The sequence below is a fragment of the Thalia democratica genome, chromosome 1 (assembly GCF_965202585.1).
Source record: "Thalia democratica chromosome 1, ktThaDemo2.hap1.1, whole genome shotgun sequence".
Classification (NCBI taxonomy): Eukaryota; Metazoa; Chordata; class Thaliacea; order Salpida; family Salpidae; genus Thalia; species Thalia democratica.
Window position 1 is genome coordinate 17,889,491 of NC_139165.1, and position 21,234 is coordinate 17,910,724.

Sequence of the window (21,234 nt, forward strand, 5' to 3'; positions counted from 1 at the left end):
CTTTAAACTGAAAAGTCTTAAAATATTAAATTAGATGCTACTTGCTGTGGGTAATAACTCAATCATAACTTAAGTTTTTTGTAGTTACATTTACTAAAACCGTCATTTGAAGTGTTTTTTAACATCAATATACTTAAAATTATTAACTTTGTAGAAAAATTGTTTTAAATACAGGGTTTTTTTTGCATTAAGCGTATGTTTTTTTTTGGTCTATACACATTTAAGAAGTTTGGGATTAAAAAATAAACTTTAGTATACTTGTCTCTAAACGTTCTTTAACTATTATAAATAGTAGCCTATCAATACTTTTATTTGTTTAATAGTTACAAATATTATTTGTAAGTAAGCTTTTTTTAAGGCGCATAAAACTTTTTTATGTATTATTTATTGAACGATAAAAAAGCGCTTAATCAGTTTAGTCTTAGGACCTGGTGTACAAAAAAACTTTCGGTTATCGAGTCGTACACTACATGCTTTTAAAATTTATAAGGAACAACTAAATTATAAATCTTAACTTAAAAACCTTAATAATTAAAATAATCAATGAGTTAAAAGAATAGAAGAAAAAAATTAACAAAAAAAAAACTATGTGTTTACTTAAAAAAGTTTTAATTATAATGTACCGAAAAAATTTTCTAATATGATAAAAATTAAAATATAGTACAGGCATAAAACTTATAAAATAACAATAGGTGTAGACAACATTTTTACACTTAGAAATTATCGTTAACTTAATTCATAAAACGAGATAAACAATGCTGTTAACAGACATGAAAATAGTTGAAAAATGTTTTAAATTGTTGTCATAGCAGTTTTCTTTAGTTGCTAAGGTCAACAACTTGGTATAGTTGCATCATAATTGGTTTGACTACAAAATAAATTCAAAAGACAAAATAGTATAAATATGACTCTACGACTAATTAGTTTTTTTTTTACTAGCTTGACTGAATGTTTGTGTTCAATTCACTGTTAGCTTTTCAAGCCAGACATAATTAAATGAGTTTTGTCCGATTTTGTAAGATAAAATGTAAACTATGTAAAGCTCTAAAATTTCTATTATTATCACATTATACAAAAGATTTACTTACAAAACCAATACTTATAGCTAATCTTAAATAGCTTATAAAGTAAACTTAAACGAAAATTTCTATAAACTACAATTCAACGGGTATTTAAAAACTAATTAAAGTATTGCTTAATACTGCTATGTTGATTTTAATTATCCTAATAGGCAGAGATGTAATAATAAAAAGATTAATATCTATCAAAATTTTTTCGATAAGTAAATTTATTTGTATACTTTTGATGTTATACAAAATGATTAAACCTGTCATGTTTGAAATTATTTATAACAAAGTTTGGTAACCTTTTAATGTTTAATGCTTATTAAAACCTTGCAGGATTTTTGTATAATATAAACGTCTAACTGTTTAATTTTGCTTTAAGTTAAGTATTTTTACCCTAAAACTTCATTGCTACTTTACAAAGCGTCTAAATGCAATAAACTCAAAAGTTTAAAGTAGCAGAAATGTTGTCAAACAACCAAAGAAAAACCAAATCACACAATAAATGTTTGTTTATATTTCGTAAAAGTATAAAACTATTTTGTAAATTATTTACATCGATATTAAAAGCTACTTGTGCAAGTAGTATAAATTAATGAGAACAACTCAGCAGGTATGATTAATAATTTAGTTAAGCGGTTCAATAAAAATTAATTAATAGTTTAATAAATTTTAAATCATGTGACAAAATGTAAAGTTCGCGCACACTTGAAAGTAAAAAATTTAGAATTTATTAGAGTAATTTCTTAACGAAAAGTAATAAGTAGCTTGAGAAAGAATGATATTTATTCTAAAAAGCCCGTTGTGTTCACTTTACTTTTTTAAAGCGTTTAATTACAAATAAAAAAATAAGTTTTAAGAGTCAATGAAACTATGTTTAAGGTTTTAACATTATGTGTTAATATTTGAAACGCAAAAAATTGCTTAATTTTATTATAATTATTTAAAATTTTATTTATTATTTAAATGCGAACTTAAGTAACCTTGGAATTTTCTTGTTGAACAAATTAACACTAAAGATAAATTTTGATTTAAATTCTATTTTATTACAGCTACCGTTCGAAATTATCAAAACATAAAATTATAACAAAACCACTTTAATATTGCCGAAACGTTACAAAACACCCATACAAAAATCCAAATCACAAAAAAAGAGTTTGTTTTCATACAAACACGTTGCGTTAGAAACTTTTCATTACAATTAGAAGCTACTGACGCAAAATTAAACAAACAATTATAACAATAACCAGTTGTATTTTTGTATGAGACGCAACAATATTATTATTAGGCGACTTTTCTTAAAAATGCTTTCACCAGCCAAACTGAATATTATTTTGATTGGTGTAATAAATGGGCGAAATATTACAAACATACATTTTTTGTACCAGCTAGCATAGCGTTTATTCATGGCTAGACAATTAGAAGCTGCTCACACGCTACGCTTTAAACAAACAATCCAAACAATAACCAGTTTTGCTTTCATTCATAATAATTGGGCGAATTTGCATAAGCAAGCGCTTTTAGAATGAGCCAAACCTAGCATCTATGGTAACGCTTAATGTGTATAAAAGCTGATGAATTAATATTAAGTGTTCAAATATTAATTGAAAGTCGAAAAGATGGCACGAAAAGTTGAAGTTGAGTCGGAATACGGGTTCGATCTCGAAAACAGAGATCCCTTGGATAAAAATCCACATGTCAGGGTTAGTGCATATTTTATTTTGAATAAAAATTATAAATAAAAACTAGACTTGTTTTATTGTTTACAGATTACACATTTTTGTATTTAAGATGTGTAACGTCATAAAAGTTTTTAATTTAGTTATTGTCTACCTACGTAGTAATTCAAGAGTTTTTACACACTCTAAATATACTATTAAGCAGTAAATATTAAGAAAATCCAAAAGTATTAAGCTTAGTTTTACAAAATACTAGTCGCAAGTGCTATGCTTTAGTATTAAAGTATATTACCTAGTAACTACTTTTGTAGATAAAGTATTTCTTAATAAGCAGTATGAGAAGCAATGTTGTTTATATACAAAACTTTTACGTACATTTATATCTGTTTTACTGAATAAAAGTGGAATTGTCCATAACTTTAAGATTGTAAGCTTCTTATACTACTTGTTGAAAATAAAACTATTCGTAAAATTAGTTATTCTTGTGCTTAAATTTATCGTTTTACTTTTGTTTTTTAAATATTTAAAGTTTAGCTTATAATAAAATGTCTGTCTTTACTATATCTAGAACTACTTAAAAAAATTCAAAAATTTTAGTTCTAATTAATCCTATTTACAACTAAAACTGTTTTTAATCTTAAATTTAGAAAAAAAATTGTTACACACCAAATTTTTTAATTCAACTCTTTGTTAAAAAAGTTTTCATACTTTGCATATAAAACAACTATAAACAAGCTTAAGGTTTTTTGCTAAAAATATTTAAGTAAAAACATTATGTAACATAAAATAACTGAAATAATATTTTAAATACCGTATGAAGAATAAATTAAGAATTTAGATACTTTTATATATGTACTATAAGAAAATAACACTCATTTTTTTTTTGTAAGACAAAAATATAACTTCAGCCAACGTTTGATTTTAGCATTGGTAATTATTCGTCCGTATACAATTTTCCATGAAAGCAAATTACGAAGCTATCTTGAATATCTTAATAACTACCAAACTAAGGGTCATATCGCCTTTAAGTCACTTACACTTTTTTTTCTGTTCAGACATTGTACGAGGACGCTTTAGGTGAACCCGAGGGAACCCGCTCAATAGACGGGGTATGGTCTTGTTCGTACAAGACTTACAACTGCAGCAAATCTTGCTGCTACATCGTACTGTCAGTGCTGTGTGGTGGACCTGCCGCTCTGATGTGGGGTCTGACGTTCGCCTGCATATCGTGCATGCATATTTGGTTGGTTTATTTAGTATAAAATAAACTGCATTTATACATAAAAAGATTTTAGTTGCTTAAACTTAAAAATTCATCTGTTTGTTTTGTTATTACTTATAAGTGCTAAGAAGTAAAGATCGCTTTAAAGATCTAAAAAATCAAAATAAACAATTTTTTTTATTATTTAAAACTAGCCTTGACTTCATTTATTGATAAAAAACGTGAATTAAAAAGGAACATGTCTAAAAAAGTTACAATACAAATAGTAAAATTTAAGTAAAAAAAAAAAGATTTTTCCTTTTAAATACATTGATACTTCAAAGCCGTCGCTAATTTTTGTTATAAGTAAGTTTAATCTTGTAAGAAAACTTTTTAATTTTAAAAATAAACGTTTTTTTTTAATTTTCCAGGTGCCTGACTCCCTGTGTAAAAGCTTTCGACATCTGTGCCGCCTGTTACGGATCCTGCTGGAAGAAGTGCCTCGTCTGCTACTGCAACCCAATATACGAAGCCGTTGGTCGGATGTTCTCAAATATACGCTTCAATCATCGCTACGAAGCCGTATAGTGACGTCATTAAATCACTTTGTTGTGACGTAATTATAAGCTTTTTGATATCACTACTTTATGGTAAAGTCATTAAGTTTATTACGTTTTGATATCACTGTGATTGAACTTAAAAGCCATTTTGCATTTTTTAAATACTTTTTTTGTTTTATGACTGAATTTTTACCAATTTATGACGTCAACACTCTTGTTGTGACGTCATAACTGTTTTTGACGTCATAATAATTATTTTCTTTACGTTTTTATGACTTTGCCAACAACTTAACCTCCTTAGACTTTATTTTGAGTGAAATCTAAAAATTAACTTAAAATTTGAAGTCAAAGGACTTAGTTTTTTGTGGTTGTTGTAATGAAAAACTTTTCTAAACACTGTTATTACACAAATAAAAAGTACGTACTTTAATTTATTTTTCTAGTTTGTCCTTACTTCTAGAACAGGTATTTTAATATAGTTGAATATATTATCTACTAACGTTGAAACTTGATATGCTTTAATATCACTTTTTATCTAACTTTAAAAGATTTTGTAAAAATTGTGCAACATTAAATATTTATATGCATACCAATGGTCTCAAAACTTCGCGTAAAAAAGCTTTAAACAATTAAAGGAGTTATGTGGCATAATTCTTAACAAACAAATGTTACTATGTAATAATAATCTATAGAAAGTTTTGTTAGTATTTTATAAAAAATAACAAATGATTGTCATTGTGTTATGAGAAACGTTAAGTAAACACAAGTAACAATACTATGATGTTATTAACACTGTTTTTATTGCTAGGCGTGAAGTGTTAAACACTATTGTAAAATTCAGTAAAAGCATTTTAAACTTTCCCTTATTGGTTAAGAATTTACTTAAAGTTTTTGACAGATGATTTATTCATTTACTGTAGGCACAACTACGTTTTAGGTTACTATGGCTTCTTGCTATGATATTTTAAGTTAATTACAGGCAGTATAGAAGTTATTAGCTCATGTAAAATATTTTTTTCCAAAGTTATTAAACCTGGGTTACAGTTTAAAAAAATATACTGAAAGTGATTTTGATATCTTAGTTTAATAAAACTAAACATTTCAGCTTTAAAAATGTTGACGGTTGCGCTATTTAGACAGTTTTATATAACTTTTTTAACTAAAATTGGTACTAAAGTTAAGTAAAACGAGTTTTCAATAAATATATTTGCATTAACAAAAAATATGTAAACAATTAATAAATATTATTAAGCCACTAGCTTTTCGATTACTATTTGTATTTTTAACCTTAAAAAAAAAATCGGTTTACGAATACATAAAAACATTAATCCTAAAAAGATGTATATTTTTAAAGTATAAAAGTAATAATTATATAAATTTTTAGATTGGTAAGGAAAAATTATTAATATTTAGTTTTATTTTATAAAACCATCAAAGAGTGATATCTATTCTTATTAAGTTTTATTTTGATTGTCAAAAAGATATTTTTCATTTAATACCTACAGTAAACTATTTTTTAGGTTGGCATATCTGCAGGCCAGATACGGTCTGCAAAGTGTTTTTTTGTTCGGAAATAACTTGTACAAATCAAATAAACTTAAGCTTTTTTATAACAGACATGGTCAAGTGTGTTTATATTTTGTTTGTCTTTGATCAAGTAAATAGTGGTTTTAAAACTATCTATGTCTTACTAATTTATTTTAAATTTTAAAATACAAATTTTATATTTTACTTGTTGTGTAATGAGTGTTTTTAACAAGTTTATCCCGCAAAATATTTTTGTAAATCTGGCTCGTCAAGTATGAAAATAGTTATTTTTAAACTGCAGTGTTCTCTTAAAAACCAGCTTTAAACTTTGGTGTAAAGTTTAGTATTTATACAATCCTGTAGTAGTTGATAAATTATTTAAAAAAATATAAACTAAGCCTTCGTAAATCCCAATAAGAAATAGTTGTATTTACATAGCCTTTAATTGTTTGTAGAAATATTTAAGTTAACTATGAATTTAAATATTAAACCTTTTGTGCACGGCAGAGTTTTTATTTTTTGTTTATAACTAGCTTAATTTTAATAAAATACGGTGCAAATTTAAGTTGTAACCAAGCTAATTTTTAAACAATTTCTGAGATTAAACTTTCTGTATTTACTTTGCTCAAAGAACACAGAAAAACAGAGAACAATACGGCATCCCGTAATTGTTTTTTTATTTTTTTGGAGAATTGAATTTGTATTTAAGGAGACTAAATGAAGCTTTATTCAAATATCGGGTCGATTCTTAGCTCATCAAACTTATATAACCGCAACGAAGGTACAAAGCGTAAGAAACAATTGTGTTCACAACAATTTATTTTTCAAAAATTAAAACCAGAGCAACTTCAAATACGTTAATTACCGTTTATTTAGACTTTTCGTGATCTAAATTAAAAAATAAATGCTTTAAAAACTGACAATGGAAACATTGTATATTAAACGCAAAAATGTTTTGTATTAGAAAGTATGAACTTTTAAACTTGAACTAAGCTTTTTATTAAACTACAATATATTTACAATATAAGCAGTAGTAATATTAAAAATTATATAAAAACTACATCGAAGTTATATGTTTAAAGTAAATTTACAAAATGAATCAAATAAATAGTGAAAAAATATCAAATAATGCGTTTTACAACTTTATTTAAGTGTAGCTTTAACGTTAAGCTTAATTGGTAAACAAAAAAAAAATTAAAATACTCTTTTTTAGTTCAATAAGATAAGTTAATATTAAAAAAGAAAAGAAAATAAACAGTAATCTTATCTAAAATTTTACGTACTAAACAATAGCTAATGTAGGGAATTTATTTAACACTTATATTCTTTTGGTATCTTAATTGAAAATCTTCTAAGTAGAAATATTTTGAAATTAAGTTATTTTTATCATAAGCATACACACTTTATAAACACACAAGTAACTTTAGAAAACAAAAAAAAATTTAAATCACAGTTTAAACAAAAAAAGAATAAAATTACGACAGAATTTAATTTTATATTTCATAGAAAATAATTTTAAACGCTTTTAATTAACTTTACCTAAATCAGTTGTTAACTTTGAATTTTAATAATCTTCCTCTTAATAAGTTTTCGAAGCTTGTAATCAGAAAAACTTGTAAAAAGTCCAATAATAACAGTTGAAAACGAAAAATGAAAGTGGAAAAAGAAATCTGAAAAAATAAAGTTTTTATTAAAAACTAAATTTTAACTAATAGTATAACCTATTTTTTAATCAATGTATTAAAGAAAATTTTTAAATTTAAAAAAAAATTCAACATATGCACTAAAATTTTTAAAGCTTTAGGAGTACTTAAACTAACTAAAAAGTCATAAAAGTGTGTTTTATCGAAATTTTTGAAACTTGAAAACTAATCAAACCATCTTTTTTGATAATATCCTTTATCCAAATCTTTTAAAAATTTAATTAATTTCATTTAATGTCAAACTTTAAAGCTTAGCAATATTTTCTAAGTCAAACTTTTCAAAAGGATATATTTAAACAAATTACCTTGAGTATCGATCTATTGACGCAATATCAACAGTTTGTGCCATCTTGAAAAAGGACAGAAACTTTATTAATCTCGTTTTAAATGTTTTTTGTTCTCTATTTACTCCTGATATTCTACTAACTCCGTTTTGTCTACTATGATCATTCTAAAAGCAGAAATCGTGTTTTAATTATTCATGTAGACACTTCATTATAGTGAGTCTTATACATTTTATTAGCATGATAAAGAAATCAACATGTATGTTCAATAATCCTAATTAATTAAAAAAATGTTTTTTTTTTCTACTGATTTTTTTTAACTAATGAAATAACAACTGTTATACGTTAAGTGTATAAAAGCTTTTTTTAACTAGCTGTTAATATTTTGTTTATATTTTTTCAAGTTCAAACCTTATGGAACCCATTTCTTCGCTTGCCCCCACTTTCCGTCTTCCCCTTCCAATGGTGACCTGCATCCCCGTTCATCTCTCTCAACTGTATCTCCTCCTCGTGATTCTCATCTTCTTTCGCTTTAAATTTCGCAGTGTAATTCTGCTTCTTCAAATCTTGCTCTTTCTGTTTTTTGCAAAAATAAAAAGCTTAAAAACATTGAAACTTTTAGTTTGGTTTAGTATTAACAAGGTAGTTGTTGTTGTAAAAAGAAACTTTTCGACAAGATACTATAGTTTTAACTATTTGTTTAAGATTTTATTTTATAGTTATTATGATTAATTATAAATCTAAAAGAGCAATTCAATGTATTTACCATTTTTACCTAAATTTTACGCCTTTAATCGTAAACCCACCTTTACTACAAGCTTTAAGCTTTTTATCAGCTTCTTCTCAGCTGCCCTGGCAACATTTCTCTGATGAAAGAAGTTGACCGCGGTGTACTCGACAAGTCCCAAAAATATGAACACGAAGCAAATGATCAGGTAGACGTCAATAGCTTTTACGTCGGGAATTTTGGGCAGGGACTGCCGAACGTTGGTTGAAATGGTTGTTATTGTGAGAACGGTTGTGATACCTGTACAATTATTAGTACGATCAGTTAGTGTACTTGATTAAATTTGTATCAAATTTGGAAATGAACCGTAGTTTTAAATAGGTTCAGACTCAAAATTTAAGACTTTAAACATCTGAGGTAAGAAATTTTGGATCTTAAAACTTAGCTAATTTAAAAAAAAAATATAAAATTTATCTTTACTTTAAGAAAACAAGAAAAATAACTAAACAAAACACAAAAATCACTAAATAAACCCAACCAAGTGCAATTCTAGCGGCAGTGGCTTGGAAATCAATCCAAAAAGAAACCCAACTCAGCACGGTTATAAGTGCGCAAGGCACATAGGTTTGTAGCAAGAAGAAACCCAAGTTACGCTTCAGTGAGAATGATAAAGATACTCTGTGGTATGACCCTGTGAAAGTACAGTGGTATAAAGCAAAACAAAGTAACTATTTCGCTTGAAAAGCGTATTTATTTAAGTAAATTATTATAAAAAATTAAGTTAATTACACTAAACTATTAATACTTTTAATCTTTTTATCATTTTTAACTTTTTTTTTTCTAAATGTAAAATTATAATGTAAACCATAAATATATTTAGACTTCTGATAAAAAATAACTTTTTTTATGGGAATTCAAGTATTTCTTTAAATTAATGGTTTTCTATAAAAAAATTAGTAAACATTGTTTTTCTAACTTCAAAATTAATGAAAAGTTGTTAAATTTATAAACGAACTTTGTTTTTTAACTTTACTTAAATTTATCTATTTAGATAATAATTTACTTAATTCTGAAAATTGTCACAACACAGCCCAATATTTGTTAAGAATGACGAAAAAAAACTCGAAAAACTTTATTTGAGCATTTTTATCAAATATAATTACAAGTGTTTAGGTTCTTACCAGCTTAGCTTATACTTAAATTAACTAAACAAGTGTGCTAAAAAGTAAGACTGAAACTAAATTAAAATTTTAATCTGTTAAACTAAAAAAAAATGCTTTTTGAAGATTAAACTTACTAGTTATTATCATTTTAAAAAAGAAAATGGTTATGTATAGTTATAAGTATTATTTTATTGCAAATTTTAAAAAAGCTTATAATTAATAAACTTTTAACAGAAATGTAAACACATTTCTATAGGTAATTTTAGAGTATTGAGTTTATATTTAATTTAAATAAAGTTTATTTTGTTAATATAAATATTTTAATTCCTTTATTCTAATATAAGGTATTTTAACATAAAAATATATTTGCACTCTAAAACTGAATATTACTTTTACAAAAGATCAAACAAACTCAATAAAAGAAAATTAAACTAATAATATAACAAAATTAATATGTTAAAACACGTGTAAAGTTTCTAATTATAAAAAAAAACAATAAAAGTTGTTATTCTAATAACTACAAAGTATTATAAAAATAATATTAATAGTAACTGGTATTGTTGATAATGATCAACATTATAGTAAATAAGTTGAATAATTTTTTTTTAAGTTGTTTTTGATTTACTTTTTTTAATGTATATATGTTCCGATTTTTGCAAATAAAACACTATTTTCAAAGTTTTCACATCAAAACTAAAAGCTACTGCAACGGTATTTTTAACATTAAAAAGTTTTGAAAGTTTGAGTTATTAATTATTAATTATGAACTCAGCAAAATATGAAACTGAACTACAAACTTAAAATTTTAACAAAATTTACACTACCGAAAATTCTAATTAAACATTAATTCTACGCTAATCAAACGTCTATATAATAGTTGTTTTTTTAATACATTAACATGTTATTTAAAACTTTTGAATTTCTTATACAAAGTCAAGTTTATTCCAGACGAAAATAGTTATATGTAAGCAACTTTAATACTCAGGAGACGTTATACTTGTTTTGATGGCTTATAATTAAAAAATCAATGAATTTTCAGAAAAAAATTTTCCGTAATTTTCGTGGCTTGCTCCGTCCTGATAAATTATTCAACCAAGAAGTTGCCAAAATGTTATTACGGTAGCGACTCTGGTTGGTTGGATGTTAATAATAAAGTTGCATAAGACATTTTCGTGTTATCTAATAAAAATATGACTCAGACATAATGTAAGAGTTATAAAACCATAATAATAAAATAATAAAAAAACTTAAACAGCGTTGAAAAGTATAAACTTGCAGTCTACAAAACATGAGTTTTTAAAAATTTTATGAAACTATTAAAAGCTAAAATATAGTTATTGAGATCTTAAACTAGTTAAAGTAGATTAATTACATTTTACTTTTCTCTTATTCTAAATACAACTAATGTTCAAGCGATAAATACTTACTTTTTATTAATATAGTAAATTTTGAATGTAGTAAACTTTGAATTTTAAGTTAAAACGACTAATTTAGTGTATACAATTATTCTAGTGTTTGAGTTCTTTATTGATGTAAAGTTAAACAGCTTTTACTTAATTTCTTTATTTATAGAACGATGTTTATTCGAAGTTTTTTAATTAATTAAAGAATACTTGTTTAGTTTTTAAGATAATTTGTGTTGCACTTAGTTAGGTACTTTAACTTAAGTGCAAAGTTCATAAACCATGCTATTGTTTTTATATACTATAACTGATAGAAACTCAATAATCGATTGAATTCTGCTTTTAAGCATTATATCATAAGGTTATTTATTAATAAATTCAATACTGAAATGTTTACATTACGTCGAAAACTCAGCTCAAATAAATTTCTGTAAAAGTTATAACAAACTTTGACATATTCAAAGTTGATGCGATTCTAAACAATTATATCCAGTTCAAGTGATACTTTAGTATTGCTGTTTTTTATTAACATAAATTTAAAAAACGCTGTACTAAGTTTCGATATAATTGAATAGTGCACATCTTTATAAGTTTGATATTTTATTAAAGCTGATACTTTCAATGTTTAAGCTTATTGCTTGTTTGCTATAAGTAAATTTGAACTATTGGTCCAAGGTTCATAAATCATGTTTAATTATAACTGATTGAAACTCAATAATCGATTGAATTCTGCTCTTGAGCATCAATATAGCTGAATCTAGATTTAATAAAAACATGTTTTTATTTTACCATTAGTATTAAAACTCGTATGAACTTCTTGGCTTATTTTGTATATCTTACAAACTTCTTTGTAAATTTGTATAAATATTTCATAAGCTTACTAGTCTTATATATATAAACTTATTTTATATATTGATTAAGTACAAATAAAGTACTTGAACGTTTAGTGCAAATTTCATACATAATGCTAGTAGATTAGTAACACATGATTGAAAAAAGTCAATAATCTTTTGAAGACTAATATATCGAAGCTTTTGAAGCTAATAGAAGCTTTACTTATTAATATAATGAAGTTATATTTAAATCAACGATAAACATGTTTTTTTTCAGAATAAGTAAAAAGGTTTTTTGAATAGGTATAAGCCAATTGGCATTTATTTAGAATAATATGTTAAACTTGATAATAAACTTGTCTCAACACAACAAACAAATTTCAAGTTTTTATAAGTTTTCTTTTTAAATACTAAACGATTGTTTTATAAAATTTAAAAAAAATAAATAAATTTTGCAAATGTTAGTCTTAATATTCTTTTAGTTATAAATTTCTAAGTAACATCAATAAATAGAAATTTGTTTTTTTTGTTTATTGCTTTTACTAAACATTTTAAGTAAACTAAAATCAAACAAACTACCTTTAAATTTAGTATAAAATTAGTATTTATATTAAAATGTTTGTAGCATGATCGTTTAATATTATCAAAAGGTAATTAAACTACTTTTATAATTTATTTTCAAAAAATTAAATCAGTTGTAGCGAAATTAAAGTATCTAATCAACAAATGATGATCTTTAAAATTGATTTTCAGTAACTTATACAATACAAACTTATAAAAACGTATAAATCTTATAAAAACTAATGAAAACGTGTTTCAGAAAAAAAAAATTTAGCAAAGTTGATTTATCTTACCAAAAGGTAGTTACAATATTACATTATACAGTTTGGAATGTTAAATACTGGAAAAAATATTTGTTTGATGTATGTAATCACCCTTCATATGACCCCACAGTGATTTATGATAATTTAAATAAATTATATTTCTATTAATGCAGAAAAAATTCTTTTAGATTTCTTAAATCTTATAAAAATGTACTTAACAAAGCATTACCTGTAGCGAAATCGATGTATCTATAGTTAGAAAATTACATTACACAGTTTAGAATATTAATTACTGTAAAAATGAATCTGTTTGATTTATGTTTGATCAATCCTTCATATGTTGTGACTTTTCATAATGATTTATAATAGTTCAAATAAATTTTTTGAGCTTTTTAGTGCAGAATATTTCTTTCAGTATGCTTAAATTTATTAAAATGTTCTTAATAAAGTAATACCTGTAGCAAAATCGATGTATCTAAACAACCTTCATATTTTGTTAATCTTCATAGTGATTTATGATAATTTAAATAAATTATATTTGTATTAATATAGCAAAAACGTTTTTTATTTTCTTAAAACTTGATTAATATGAACTCAATAAAGTATAACCTGTAGCAAAATCGATGTACCTAATCAGCAAGTTGTGACCCTTCACAGTGAACTGAGGAAACTTCAGGGTTTCCACCCCTGTGACCGATGTGACGTCATTGATTTTGAATTTGATGTCATCAGTCGTGTATCCGTCTGAATAAGAATTGAAAGTTAATTAATAAAATTAATGATTGTAATTAATAATGACTATGTTCGTCTGAATAAGAACGATAAATTAAAATTTTTAAATATTTGTTTAATAAAATTATAATATTCTTATAAAAAAGTATATTTACGATCGAAATGTAATCAGAAGTGGCAGTAAACTTTAGAAGCTTTGTTTTTAAGCTTCTTAGAAGTCTGGTGTGTTTTCGTGGTTTTTTCAAGTTTAAACTTGAATACTTTTAAGCAGGTTAAAAAACAAAAAAAGTTTTACTTTAATTTCATTTTAGTTCATTTCTTTAATTCAAACAAACTTACAGATGGGTTTTTTGTAACTTTCATTTTAAAGTATGCTTCTGAGAAAAGCAATTTTTTATATAAAAAAATATGTTTGCGATCGAAATCTATCTAATTAGAGGTGGCAGTAAATTGTATACGTTTAAATATTTCATAAATTTTAAAGTTGTCTGATCAGTTTATTTTTATTAAAGCTTTTGCACTTTTAAGCTGCTTTTTAAGTAGAAAATCATTTTTGAGTTACGTACGTTTGTTTTTATTATAGTTTAATTTGTCTTAGTTCATTTTACTTCAAATAAACTTAACTTGCTTTTTGGTTGTAATTAACTAAACTTGGTGTTTAATTTACCTTACTTTAAACAAACTCACAGCTTTCTATTTCCAGGCTGCAATTCTGGGTGTCCATTGGGTATCTTTTTAAATTCATCTGGCAAGCCAAGTCTGTTGTTACCCTGTTTATTAAGTTAACTATTTATAAGTACTTTTGATATTTTTGCATTCTTTGTTTAATAATTTTTTAACAGTGTGATAAATAAATTCTTTGATAGTCTTCTGTTTCTTTCATTGTTTGTACAATTAAACATTAAGTTTAACTCAAAAATATTACTTAAATGCTTTTAGATTTTCAAACAAACTTTAAAGTTGGTCTTTTATTTTTCATTCAAGTTTAATTACTCTGTACAAATTATTGAAGAATTCAAACCTTAATGAATTAGTTCAAAGATGTTTGATTCGTATGTAAACCCAAACTATTTACTTATAGGTATCTAATTTTGAAAAACTGTGTAAGAAAACAAATTATACATATTTCTACTAAAAATAGATAATTACCACTAAAAAAACTAAGCTAAGTGTTTTTAAACAAAATTATATACATAGAATAAAAAGTTTACATGCAACTTCTAAATAAATATTCCACTGTGCAATTTATAAATTGTTCAAAGTGCAATGCTAAGTAATTGAGTTTGCAGAAAAGTTTGCAAGCGCATAATTTTAGGTAAGTTTTTGCATACAAATATTGATTATATGTGAACAATTTTTTGGAATAATTATCAACTTTTTTGAGATTCTATGCTAATACATATATTTCAGGTAATTTGTTTTAATAAAGCAAATATGTGTATGGCTATAATTAGATAAGGTAACTAATATTCTAACTAGAGAACGTACATTTTAACAAAAGTTCGATACTTTTTTTTAAACACTATTCTAACTATTTTTTAATTTTAAGCAGTTTTTCACACACATTATGAAAATAAACAACTTTACACTTTTGATTAAACTTGTGGTAGTAATTTTTTTAAATAGAATTCTTATTAATTGCAACTTAGCCTCAAAACTGTTTCGGTATTATATTGTAACATATTCGATTGATCTAGAAAATAATTTATATATTCAATTTAATTTAGTCAAATTTATAGTGTGTCGTTCAAGTAAATTTGAAAAAAAGTCTAAACTTAAAGTTAATTAAATTCTACGCTTTTATGTTGGGAGCTGACAAAAGTTTAATTAAATTTATTAAACAAATAGATTTAAAACATTGTGAATTCTTGAACTGACTTTGATTTTTAATTTACAAGCTCTTAGCAAAACCTCTTATTCAATTGCACGTTTCTCAAGGAAACTTAAATTGAAATTCATTATGAACATAAGTACTTTAACATATTGATTTGTTCAATTATGAAATTTCCAGTTAAATTTGGAAAGCCATTGGCAGTTAAAATAGTTAGTAAACGTTAAGTGAAAATCTTTTTATTCAACAACTTTTCTTATTTGCTGTACTGCCGAAATCTAAGGACAAGCAAGTTATAGAATCTTGAAACTTTTGTACATTTCGAAAACTTTAGTTTGTTCATTTTAAAGACTTTTAGTTTGCATAAGTCAAAAGTAAGTTATAAATTTGAAAGTTCTTTTAAAGACTATGCTTGTTTTAGTTTGTTTTGTTTTGTTTAATTGAAATATACAGTTTATCTCACAACACATCTTTCAAGAGCTATTTTATTTTTTTAACTTTAAAACGGTCATTCCATGAAAAAAAAACATTTATCGCGCATTATTGTTTGTGTATTAATGATTATGATATTTGTAAAAAAAATGTTTCTTTTTAATATTTTTAGTTTTTATTACAAAGTCATCTATTTCTAAATTTCAAGACATTTTTTACGAGCTGTTTTATTTAGGATAAACTTATAGAAATCAAACAAAATTCTAACAAAATAAACACCATTCCTTGCATTATTTATTTTATAAAAAAACTTTTTAACTGTTTTTTAGTTATTTCTGTTTATTTATTTTTTCTTTTGATAAATTATAGAGTATATAACCTAAATTGTACCACTAAAGACTTTTTTACTGTTTTGTAAATATGTTTTATTTGTAAAACCTCATTCCATAGAAAATAGTACCGTCGTCTCGCATTATTAGTCTTCTGTTTTTCCTTGTGACAGTATGAATGTAAGATTTCTTATCATTCAGAAAGTATGTGTCTGGAACCTTTAAATAAAAAGCAAATTTATAAAAAGTAAATAGTAAAAATATTTTTTATTTTGCAATTTTATAAAGTAAGATATTTAGTAAGATATAGAATTTAACTTTTTAATTTTTTTCGGAAAATAAACATTTAAGAAAGCAATTAAGGGTGATATACCATTCAGAGAATATTTGTCTAAAACCTTAGAAATAAAATAAACTTCTAAGATCATAAACATTAAAAGAACTTTTTTTATTATTTTATCAAATATTTATTGTTTCATGAAAAGTGAATATAACAACTAACTCTCAAATAAGGTATGGTTTGTGATAACATATCTCAAATAAGATACCTTTTCGTACTTTTTGGAAAAAAAAACTGGAAAAAAATCATATTTAAGGTGATAAATTGACTGACATTTTCCAGAATAAATTATGAAAACTTGATGTAAAATAATAACGAAAAATGTCTTTAATGTTTTCGCCTGTAACTAATGACTGTAATTAGCAGAGCTAAAGGTCGTGTTAATCACTAGCACAATGTTTTTGTAGGTCATATATTACAAACAAAACATAAGCTTATGCAGTAGTGCACGCATTGCTTTAGTTGTATACTTCATTTAAAAGTCTGAGGTTTAAAGTAACACTGTACTGTTGTACATTTCGATTCAACTTTTATATTAAATCAAAATAAAAACTGTTGTTTGTATTTTTTGTTTAACATTCTTACTTTTATCTCACATGTGAAATAATATTTTTGAAACATTAACTTACGCACGCATTGCTATGCTTGTGCAATTCAAAAAGAAGTTATAAATTTTAACATATTAGTATTTTTTTAATTACTAAAACACTGTAGTATTAAATGGCAAACCAGAAACAAGAATTATGATTCGTTTAGTTTTTGTTTAGCAGACTTTGTTTACAACTCAACTACAAAATTTATCTTTATATCTAATTATCACGTAAATTTAAAAAACTATTACAAAAGCTTACCCATGTTTCATTAAAATATATACCATCAAGTGTTACATTTGCCATATCACTAAGTTGCACTATTTTTTTATTAAATAAATTAAACAATCTACAAACATTTTGTAAACTCACCCATATTTGATTGATAGTTCTTCCATCCAGTGTAATGTTTGTCATGTCGTTACCATGTTTATCTTTACCCAAAACTTCCCTACCAAGCACTAATCTATCGTCTCTCCATGATTGTTGAATGTCGAATGTCAGCGTGTAGTCCTACATTTAAATGTATACAAAACTATATTTGTTTTCAGTTATTTTGATTAAAAAAAATACTTTGGTATAAAGACAAGGTTTGTACCTTCTTTAGTATCAAACTTTTTTTTAAATACTGGCTAATATTTTCCTAATTTATACGTTAGTCCATAATTAAAATCATAGAAAGACTTTTTTTTTATAAAACTAGTTCGACTAACCATATCAACTTCTGAGACTCTATCGATTGAAATCACTTGAATTTTAACTTCAACTATAACTGGATCGCCTTAATAAAATGTTGCTTGCTTAGATTTCAACAAAGAGATAAAGTTTAATTTATAGTTCTTTTAGTAATAAAAACTATACTAGATATATTTTCTTTTACTAAAACAGCTTTTATACAATAAAAACACTTGAAGAAAAAAAACCTGAATAAAAAATCGATAAGTTAAAACTATTTACTATATTTAAACTCGTGAATCATTTAACTTTGTATATAACTATTTTAATACTATATTAGACATTGGAAAATGTACTTATTTGTTACGTCACATAGAAACCTTATTACAGAGAAAAAATAAATATCATAAACTATACATAACTATTTTAAAAATAATATTCAAAGTAAACAATTTTCAAACTAAATAGGTTATAAGTAATTTAAGTAAGTACATTAAAATTAAAATTCTAGATGATTACAAACGGGCATTAAAATTGCAGACGAAGTAAAGTTCACACGAGTACATAAAAAGAACACGAATTAGCATTAAAGTTGAATTTTTATCACCTCTGCGAAAAGTCCGCTTATTAAAGCTATGGTGAAAGGTATACATTATGAAAATCAATTTGTTTTCGGTTACACTGCTAAATGTCAAGTTTTTTCATCGATTTTTAAGAAGTATATGACTTTTAAAGTGAGTAAGCTGTAGCTTGCAGTGTGCTAAGAGACTTAAGCGAATTCGACGCAGCGCAAACTTCAAATTATGCGATAAATTGCATCGATTTTGAATGTAATACACGCATTTTGGAGAAAATAGAATTTCAGCTACTAATGCACTTAAAGAGCTCGTATGAAAAGTTTTCAAAGTTTTTAAGCTGCAAATTTCTGTTTAAACTTGCATAAACTTTAGAGTTAGGCTTATTACAGTGAACTAAGATGTAAAGTTTTACACTTTTGGTATTTTTTGTTTCAAAGTCAAGCCTTAAGCCGCGCAAATCCCCTAAAAGTTGTCTGACAAAAAATAAATAAAAACAGGAAAATTTTAAAGTAAATTTTCTGCGTATTAGCCTGTTTTGTCTGCAGTTTATATTCTTCGCTAAAGCTTAGAACAAAAAGTAATACAATGAACTTAACTTACGATTAGAAAACTTCAAAAAGCTACAAGTTATACTCACGTAAACATTACAACTGGAATAAAACGCAGTTTAGGTAGTATGAATTTGAAATTTCGAATAGTATTGAAAATGAGCCAGTTTTAAGAACAGTTTAATTTTAAAAAATTTTAAAAGAACCATACACTTTTTGTTTAGTTGCAAAACCCCAGAAAAGTACAATCGTTATAATAATCTAAAATCGCTATTTAAAAACGACAAAATGTTAAAATTTTAGCAAAAAAAGTCAAAACGATGGGACAACCAAGTGTTTAAGAGACAAACAGTACTTGACTAAATGCAAACTAGATTGAATATTAATCAGCTAAAATATTTGAAAAGAGGTAAGATTGATTGATAAAACCGAATTAAAAATCTCTTTTGAATACCAAATCAATATTGAGTTACTTTAATTACTTTTAAAAGAAATTAAAAATAAAACGAGTATAAAATAAAATCGTTCAATTAAAAGCTAATCGTTTAAAAAGCTATTAAAAGCATTATAAAATATATTACTCAGACTTACTTGATTTCTTTAAAGTTACATTTTAAATTATTAACACTTTTCTCGCTACTAGTCAATATCTAAAATAAGTTTATATCTTCTACCTTTTATACGAAATAGATTTTATTAAACTATTATAAAACTTAAAGAAAACTCAAAGAAAATTATATAAAGACGTACACGTAGTTGTTTTAAAATTTGGCTGAACATTTTTCACCCTTTTTTTTCATCTATAAACACAACAAAATTTTGATAAAATCGATAAATAACTTTTTCTTACTAAAATTTGAATACAAGCTTGGCAAAACTAATGCTAAAATCTAAACATTTTTTAACTTTTTTTTTCAGTAATTATTTTATAACGCATTTATATTAACATTAAGAAAACACATTTGGAAAACTTTTCCCAGTGAATATTCTTAATTAATTATACAACAGAGAAACTGTTGAAAAAGCTTTTACCATCAGACCGAACAGCGAAATTGATTATTTAATGAGATAAAAAATTACGGGTATTTAGTCTGGAAGGCCTTGCGACTTGGAAAAGGTTAATAATTCAGAGGTCTTTTAATCTAATTCAAGAAACTTATAAAAATTTTGATTAATGTTCTCGGGTTTAAAATTTCTTAGTGAAAATTAAAGCCATTAAAAGCATATTTTTCTTAATGTTTTATAAATAGCTATCTAACGACATCATTTCTTACTAAGTGAAAAAGTAAGCAGTAAAATAAATTAAAATTTTAAATAAAATAACCGGAAGTAGTTGTAAAAAGTAGAGATTATGAAATGATAAAATGTTTAAATTGATATTAAAATTTAAGAGTATTTTTGGAACACTTTTTGGAATAAAAAAATTGTAGCAACAGTAAGAAAATAAAAACATATATAAAGACAGTTGTAAATAATGAAAAATTATGTAAAACGTAATAAACCTCCGAAATTGGGCCGCAGTCTTATATCGTATCCGACGGGATCTAACAGACAATCGAGTTTATTTTTCAGTGGATTTTGGGCTTGTATTATATCTGCTGGCAGATCTAAATTATCTTCAAAACTAAAAAGATAATATAAACAGTAAGCTTAACATACATTGAAAATAAATTGCTACTTAATGACTTATTAAATTTAAAAACTTTATTTTTGGCTTAATCAATAAACATTATTTTTTATTTGATTTTTAATTTTTAAGTAATTTTAACATTTTTATTTTCATCAGGCTATTAAGCTATGTTAATGCTAAAAAGTAATACCACTCAAATTATTTCAAAAAACCAAACGTTTAAACAAATATAGTTGACTAATTTAAGTAAAATATAAAGTTTAAGCCAGTAAAATAAAAACTAACGTCAAAGTATGAGATCTCTGAAATGTTGAACACAAAACAAAAAGAAAAATTGAGTTGCACTTTGATAAGTTGATATTTTCCATTCTTAGTTCCATGTTTATGCAAGTAAAAAACTTTAAGCATTTAATTGAATTTAATTTAATTGTGTTGACAACCTATAACTAAAGTACATAAATAGAATTTATTTTTAGCAGTAGCTGTGATAGATTAATTAAGATATACAAATTAAAAACATTAAAACAGTCTATTTTATTTGACAGTAGCAAATCAATTTTTACGGTCGTAGACTAAGTTTG

At 24.8% G+C, this 21,234-nt stretch overlaps 2 protein-coding genes across 2 annotated transcripts; one reads left to right on the top strand and one right to left on the bottom strand.

Annotated features, from left to right (window-relative positions):
- The first annotated feature begins 2,647 nt into the window (after window positions 1-2,647).
- On the top strand, window positions 2,648-4,928 carry LOC145832454 (caveolin-3-like). The gene is made up of 3 exons (XM_082939773.1): window positions 2,648-2,767; window positions 3,799-3,986; window positions 4,376-4,928. Exons 1-3 carry the CDS (start codon window positions 2,684-2,686, stop codon window positions 4,530-4,532), a joined length of 429 nt encoding a protein of 142 aa, XP_082795899.1. The 5' UTR covers window positions 2,648-2,683; the 3' UTR covers window positions 4,533-4,928.
- Window positions 4,929-8,035: 3,107 nt separating this feature from the next.
- Window positions 8,036-21,033, bottom strand: LOC145834320 (gamma-aminobutyric acid receptor subunit beta-2-like). Its single transcript, XM_082941724.1, has 11 exons — window positions 20,939-21,033; window positions 20,526-20,647; window positions 17,936-18,003; window positions 17,595-17,735; window positions 16,402-16,511; window positions 14,388-14,470; window positions 13,578-13,712; window positions 9,284-9,436; window positions 8,825-9,045; window positions 8,430-8,594; window positions 8,036-8,185 (listed from the first exon to the last, which is right to left on the bottom strand). The coding sequence occupies exons 1-11, from the start codon at window positions 21,031-21,033 to the stop codon at window positions 8,036-8,038; spliced, it is 1,443 nt and encodes a 480-aa protein (XP_082797850.1).
- Window positions 21,034-21,234: the final 201 nt, after the last annotated feature.

Coding starts and splice junctions, on each gene's coding strand:
- LOC145832454 (XM_082939773.1), top strand. CDS start 2,684: ATGGCACGAAAAGTTGAAGTTGAGTCGGAATACGGGTTCGATCTCGAA. Junction 2,768..3,798: donor ATAAAAATCCACATGTCAGG/GTTAGTGCATAT, acceptor TTTTCTGTTCAG/ACATTGTACGAGGACGCTTT. Junction 3,987..4,375: donor ATATCGTGCATGCATATTTG/GTTGGTTTATTT, acceptor TTAATTTTCCAG/GTGCCTGACTCCCTGTGTAA.
- LOC145834320 (XM_082941724.1), bottom strand. CDS start 21,033: ATGGAACTAAGAATGGAAAATATCAACTTATCAAAGTGCAACTCAATT. Junction 18,004..20,525: donor ACTGCGGCCCAATTTCGGAG/GTTTATTACGTT, acceptor CATTTTATTAAG/GCGATCCAGTTATAGTTGAA. Junction 17,736..17,935: donor GAGTCTCAGAAGTTGATATG/GTTAGTCGAACT, acceptor ATTTAAATGTAG/GACTACACGCTGACATTCGA.